This window comes from Ursus americanus, chromosome 25 (assembly GCF_024610735.1).
Source record: "Ursus americanus isolate L20-20 chromosome 25, mUrsAme1.1.p, whole genome shotgun sequence".
In the NCBI taxonomy this organism is placed as follows: domain Eukaryota; kingdom Metazoa; phylum Chordata; class Mammalia; order Carnivora; family Ursidae; genus Ursus; species Ursus americanus.
The window spans coordinates 6,491,650-6,498,863 of NC_142151.1; the positions used below are offsets into that span (position 1 = coordinate 6,491,650).

Consider the following 7,214-nt stretch of genomic DNA (forward strand, 5'->3'; position numbering starts at 1 on the left):
AGAAATGTTGAATGGCTGAGGCATCTCTAAAGAATTACTTTTCATAACTTGCGTGTGTTCTCTGTTCTCGTCCAAAATATACACTGGAACTTCCTCAGAGCTACTGCTTGGAAAGGCTCGCTCTGTGCCTGAGAACCCGCGCCCCAGTGCTAAACAAGCATTGTGAGTTCAGTGGAACGCTGAGTGAGGCCTCCTGTCATCCCACAGTAGGGAGAGCGTGATCATAGGCTGGGCTGTCTCTTCTCAGTCTCTCCTCTCCTCCTGAGTGTGTGCCCCACAGCTCAGTGGAATGCACTGCTTTTCTCTACCCGGCCCCTGCTTTACCACACGTTCTTGACTTGAACTTGCCTCCCACATGCACATCCTACTGTCATCGTGTCAGTTCTGCTGTGTAGTAGCTCCGGAGTGCCTCATCCCTGTTCGAACCCACTGCTGCCGTTCTGCTGCATGCAGCGTCCTCCGTCTCCTAGCTCACCGGGAACAGCGACTCTCCTGTCTTCCGACTTGCGTTCGCTTTTCTAAGCTAGCCTCCATGCTGTAGCCAGAGTAGTCTGGAAAACGTGGTTGCTGCGCACCTGTGTAGAACAGTTCACTGTTTCTGTTGTACCTTTGGGAGGCCGTCCAAGCTGCAGCCTGGCTTGTCAGCGTGCTGTAGGATATGATCTGTTGCCTCCATCTGCCTCCTTCCTCTTCCCTGTGCTCTGTGCCCAGCCTTCATAATATTAGCGAGCATTTGCGTGGTGCTCCCCACACTCTGGCCCTGCTCCAAGCCCTGCAGGTTTGTTAATCTTCACAACACTCCCATGTTGTGAAGATTTGAAAACCTCATTTTTACAGTTGCAGAAAGCAAGGCGCACAGAGGTCAAGTCTGTGCCCAGTGTCATAGAGCGTGTGTGTAGCACAGCTCAGATTCAAATTGAGGCCACCTGGCCCTGGATTCCATGTTCTGGACCAGTGGTGATAGGCCTCTAGTGGATCTTCTCAGCATTGTCCAGACATCCTGTGCTCTTTCCTCACTGAACTTCTGAATCTGTACTCCCCTCTGCCTGGGATACATGCTCTCCAAACCTGGCCAACTTCCATTCACCCCAAGGCTTTGGCCATCTGCAGCCCCGCAAATGCAGCTTAGCCATCTCTGCTGGGTGTGTCCGCGTCCGGTAGTTCCTTCCATCATGGCGCTGTCCCCCTACTGTTCTAGCTCAGTACCCCACCACAGTGCAGTCTCAGCAGGAGCGGGGAGCTGTGTGTCCCTCCTGGTCTTTTCACCACTCTGGCCTCATTGCCTGACATTTTTCAGCATAGCATTTGGAATATTTAATGAGTGGATGTTCCCATTCTTGAAAAAACAAACCAAGTAATGATTCTTAATGTTCTCCTTTGTAATAGAGGTTGTTCCAGTTATAATTGAGGTTGTAAGAATTTGAACTTGGGAATTTGAAGAGCACCTGACAATTGTGCATATGGTCTTATAAAAAAAGAACATTTAGTTGTTGGACTTCTGTCTGATGGTGATGTTAGAGTTTTTGGGCATCATCAGTGTAAACCATAAACAGTGATTTATCTCTAAATTTTTTATTAAATATTTTATTATGCAAGTAATGTGTTATCATTGTAGGGAATTAAAAGTAAGAACAGTTTGGGGGGAAAATACAGTTTTCCAAATACAAATTTCTACCATGCGCAAATACTGTGAACATTTTGGTATGTGTGCTCTTGACTTTTTTTCGTGTTTGTCTGTCAGTCTATCCGATCGTGTATGCATTTTTCTAAATGTATCCCTACTGTATGTGGTGTTTTTTTTTTTTTAAAGATTTATTTATTTATTTATTTTAGAGAGATGGGGAGTGAGCGCAAGTGGAGGGAGGGGCAGAGCAAGAGGGAGAGGGAGAGAATCTCAAAGCAGACTCACCACTGAGTGGGGAGCCTCACACGGGGCTTACTTTGTCTCATGACCCTGAGATCATGACCTGAGCGGAAATCAAGGGTCAGATGCTCAACCCAGGTGCCCCTATATGTGTTGTTTTTTAGCTAGCTTTTCTCCCTGTTTTTCAGTGCTAATAAATGCACATGGATATGATCATCTAATTAGTGACTATATTATTCCAATATACGGATATTGCATAGCTACTGCTGGTGGACATCTAGGTTGTGACTAGATTTTCCACTGATGTAAATAATGTTAAAATAAACCTCTTTGTAGTTCTTTATACACATACCTAATACATTTCCTAGGAGTGGAATTGTTGAGGGTGTACTTTTTTTAAAGCCTTTTTATACATATTGCTAAATTTCCTTCTAGAAAAGCTGTGCCAGTTTATACTTCCATGAATGATGTAGGAGAAAGTTTTTCTTACATAAACACTGGCAATTGGTAGTCCATTTGGTGTCCTAATTTAATTGCTTCTGAAAGGTGCCATTTTAATTTTTACATTATGGATTCCTGGTGAGGTAGATCTCCTGTGTTTCTTGGTCATTTGTCTTTCTTTTGTGACTTCTTTGTCCTTTGATACGGCTCCTTCTTTACAAATCTAAAGAGCTAATGACCTTTGAAAACACACAGATCTGTGTTTGAATTTCAGCTTTGCTGATTATTGGCTGTGGGAATACAGGCCAGTTGCTTAACCTTTCTGAAACTCAGCTTTATAATATGGAGATGAAAGTACCCATCTCCTAGTGCTATTATTAGGCTCAAATGAGAAAGTACGTGTGGATGTGAGGTGGCTGACTTGGTGCACCTCATATGTTAGTCTCTTGGCCTGGACTCTGTGCAAGTCTCTATTTGTCCAGTAAAGCCCCACTGTTTCCTTGAGTGTGTTGTTCCATGTAACCCATTCAAGGTGTCAACTGTATGTTCTAGGGTTTGCAGCCTCTGCTGAGTATGTTCGCATTATCAGTTTAAAAGATATAATAAAGTAAGTGGAAGGAAACCAAACTTCTTGGCAGAATGATTGTTCCAAGTTTGCTGCAAGCATGTATTTAATCATTGTATCACAAATTCATTTGAGGCATTTTTGTCTATTGGACCATTGCAGAAATATGGGGTTGCAGAAGGCCGGGCCCTAAGTGAGCTAAGGGCAATGGCCAAAGCAGCTGGGGAAGAATGCCCTATGTTCACACCACCCGGAGGAGAGACCTTAGACCAGGTACGTAGCCCTGGGACAGGTTCCCACGTGGATGAACTTGCCAGCATCAAAGTAGCTAAAATTGGGTTTCTTTTGTAAATGAGATGTCTTTAAATCTTAGCTAAGCAGTTTGAAAGTTGTTTGGTTCATAAAACAACTCTGCGCAGTGTTTGTTTTTCCTTTTTAAGCTGTGTTTCTTATATACTGTTGACAGTCATTGCCAACACTGGATTTAAAGGACGTGTGTTATTAGATGGTACTTGAAGAAAAGTCTTTGAACCTGCACCAGTAACTTCAGCAGTGGTAGTAGTAGGCAGGAGAGCAAGTGCAGTGCTGTTCAAGGCGAGTGGTAGGCGAAACAGTCGAGGCAAAATAATTCAAGGCTCGCAATCCTCAAGCCTCTCCTCCTGCGTCTCTAGCCCTGTAAGTGACCCCATCATTGCGCTTGCCTTTCTTTGGAGTGTTCCGCTTTTGAATGGCATTATGGGGGGAGTTTCCCCTATTTTTTTTGTTTTCATAATTTTCTTGGAAAGACTTTCTACTAGTTTAGTAAAGGCAAGATTTTGTGTCCTTGTTGGTGGTTGCTTTAACCGAACCGATGTGCTGTAGATGTAGTTCCCTAGGTAACACTTGCCTGGGTTTGTTTTTACTTGTAAATCGCCCTGACTAGATTGTAAGCGCTTGGAAGTAAGGCATTAGAAATTATAGCTTACGGTGACATTGTGCTTCCATCATTCCAGAAGTATGGTAGGCATTTACTGCTGGTCAAATGAATAGAAAGAGAGTTTCATCTGCTTGTGTAATACTTATGTTGACATAGTAGAAAAATCCAATCAGTCAAATATTTTATATTATGTTTAAGACAATTATTAATGCCGCTTAATATTTTAATTTCTTTTCCTGTAGGTGAAAATGCGTGGGAAAGACTTTTTTGATATTCTTTGTCAGCTGATCCTGCAAGAAGCAGGTCAGAATGAACAGTTTTCCCAAGGAGCTCCAAGCAACTGTCTGGAAACTTCTCTGGCTGAGATATTTCCTTTAGGAAAAACCTGTGGCTCTGAATCGAATTCAGACAGCGGCATACCAGGATTAGTCGCCAGTGTCTTAGTTGTGAGTCATGGTGCTTACATGAAAAGCCTGTTCAATTATTTTCTGACTGACCTGAAGTGTTCCTTACCCTCAACTCTGAACAAATCCGAATTTATGTCAGTCAGTCCCAACACAGGGATTAGTCTCTTTATCGTAAACTTTGAGAAAGGAAGAGAAGTGAAGCCAACAATTCAGTGTGTTTGTATGTACCTTCAGGATCATCTGAATGGAGGGACTGAAACTCGCTAAAATTTAAATCTACATCAAAATCTAGTGATTTTGAACTTCTGAGGGAGTGCCTTTGGCTTTATTTGTTTCCATCCTCTGCTAGTGCTGATTTGGAAACAGTTAAAAAGCTGTTACAGTAGGGTATAAAGCTTGAATGGAATCATGGCCCCAGAGAACACTAATGGAAAAGCATTTAGGATTGACTTATTTTTGTCTTGAGTACAGTTGGCGTTTTCCAAAGTAATTTACCACCCTGTTCCGTTACATCTCTGGATTGTAAATGAATCAAGGAATTCAGTATTGCAAATTGAGGGATTCATGACCTTGTAACCATGTTGTTGTTTTTCATTTATGTTGTTATTTTTCTTTAATATCTGAAAAATCCAGCTTGTTTTATTGGCTCTTGGTAAGATACTCTATGTTTTTTACTATATCATCCAGTGCTTAAAAGAAGGAGCTGTTTATAATTCCTATTGCATATTTATAGTGAGAACATAATGGTGTTTTGAAAGTCCTTTAAATTAAAAATTCTTAACCATCCTCAGTTTTCTATAAAGCAAAATGACACTAAAATTTTTAAATATAGGAATCAACTGTTAGAATTTTTTATGGTAGAGGGTTTGAAATGTGGATGAATGGAGATTATGGTTGCAGATTGGTGAGGAAGAATGGAAAGCATCACTTGACTAAGAAACATTGAAGAAGGAATCTCTGAGCAAAAGAAGATAGAAGAGCAGGTCTTTCTCATCTAACTTACAGGCTGAAGAATTTAGTTTGGGGAAGGCTCTGATGAGTGTAAATGGTTCCTAGCATACTACACAGTAACCTCAGAAGGAAGGGGGATGCTTTCTTGGAAAGAATGTTGCTCGGGTAACCGCAACTGTGGGGTTTTGTGGAAGGTACAGTTGCCTCTTTTTTCCACCAGATGGCACTGGAGCAAAGGGATTTGGGTTAACTGAATTTTGTACACAAGATTGGTCCCTCAAAAATCCTCACCAGAATGAGTGTTTTCCATGTGGTTTGCTTTTAAGTTATAATGCTGGTGAACGCTGTGAATCTCCCCTTACAAGAGTATTAATACTAAAGTTTGTCAGTTTAAGGCCAAAATCACATATAGTCCAAATTTACTGTGGACAGCTTGTTAAGTCCTGTGTAAAGTTCAGTGTTAACAGTGTTCTCATTGGGTCCATCCCTGCTCCTCTCCTGCCAGGTTGGAAGAGGGCACGCGGTTGAGCACTAGAAGGAGGACTCCACAAGTGAGAACTTGAAAAGGCAATCGAAAGGACGAATAATAACAAATGTCCGCATTCTCACCATCCAGGAGTCCTGACTTCCCCCTTCTTCCTTTTTACTCTTTTAAGAAGTAACACACTGAGATGTAAGTGCAGTTCCTTTATCCAGCCCCCGCAGTGCCGTGCCCTCTTGTACTCTCAGAGGCCACCACGGCGTGCGTGCGTCTGTGCGTACTTTCATCCGTTCCTGGCCATTTCCTAGGATCCTAAGGAAGCGGTATTGCTTCGGTGTTTTTTCAAATGTACATAAATACCACCAATCTGTATTCTGTATTTTCACGTACTCTATCATGGGGTTCTATCTATGTTGCTATGTATGGATGTACTTACTATCACTGTATTCTATTAAATAAATGTGGCACATTTGTTCATTTGGTCTCCTGTAGTAGACATTTGGGTATATTCAGGGAACAGCCTTCTGTATCTCTCTTGGTAGCGTGGCATAAAAAATGTGCATCTCCAGTTTGACAAGAGTCAAATGGATTTTCAAAGTCGCCGGCCTGGTTTTCGGTCTCACTAGCAATATTCTAAAGTTCCTATTTTTACATTTCTGTCAACACTTGATGCTGTCTGATGACATTATGTGAACCTGATGAGTGAAAAGTGTAATGTCATTGTTTTAATGAGCTTGTACGTGATTCCTGACGAGTCTGGGCATTTTTCTCATGTGTATTGACAGGATCCCCTCACTGGTGAATCACTGGTATATGCTCTTTGCCTGCTTTTCTGTTGGACTCTAGCTTTTCCTTAGTGAGCTGCAGAGGTAACATTGCAAATATCTTCCAGTTTGTTTTGCCTTTTTACATGATGTTTATTAAGCATTTTTTCCATATAAATGTTTTTCGTTGTTAAGTCAGATCATTGTATTGTGTCCATCATCATGTCCTACTAGGAGGTCATAAAATGGCTTCCTACTTTCTTATATTTTTAAACTATTTTTTGAATGCTAGATCTTTAGATTATCTGGAGATTATTTTTGTATGGTATACAATCAGAATTCAATTTTGTTTATTTTTTCCTTGTGGTAAAAAAGTTACCCCAATGTCATTATTAGGAGTCTCTCCAACTGATTTGTGATTCTACTCTCTTCATACCTCCATGGGCCCATATTTGCTGGAGTGGGTGGGCTTGGTTCTGTTTTAGTGAGCTATGTATTCCCATAACAGTATCATACTTAGTTGTAGCTTTGTAACTGGGTATCCTGTAGAGTACATAACTCCTCTTGTTTCATTTTCTTTTTTCTTTTTTTTTTAAATGGAAGTATAATAGTATTTTATTAGTTTCAGGTATACAGTATAGTGATTCAACAGTTACTCAGTGTTCAGCATGATAAGTGTACTCATAATCCCCTTTACCTATTTCCCCCATCCCCCCACCCACCTCCCCTCTGGTAACCATCTGTTTGTTCTCTATACTTAAGAGTCTGTTTTTTTGTTTGTCTCTTTTTTCTTTGTTCATTTGTTTTGTTTCTTGAATTTCACAT

At 41.1% G+C, this 7,214-nt stretch overlaps 1 protein-coding gene across 1 annotated transcript in view; it reads left to right on the top strand.

Moving 5' to 3' along the window:
- The window catches only part of TIGAR (TP53 induced glycolysis regulatory phosphatase), a 28,982-nt gene extending 22,880 nt beyond the window's left edge, over window positions 1-6,102 (top strand). Inside the window, exons 5-6 of the mRNA XM_045781249.2 lie at window positions 3,033-3,143; window positions 4,029-6,102. Of these exons, the coding sequence (XP_045637205.1) occupies window positions 3,033-3,143; window positions 4,029-4,460 (543 nt within the window). The 3' untranslated portion in view covers window positions 4,461-6,102. The remainder of the gene's footprint in view (window positions 1-3,032; window positions 3,144-4,028) is intronic.
- Window positions 6,103-7,214: the final 1,112 nt, after the last annotated feature.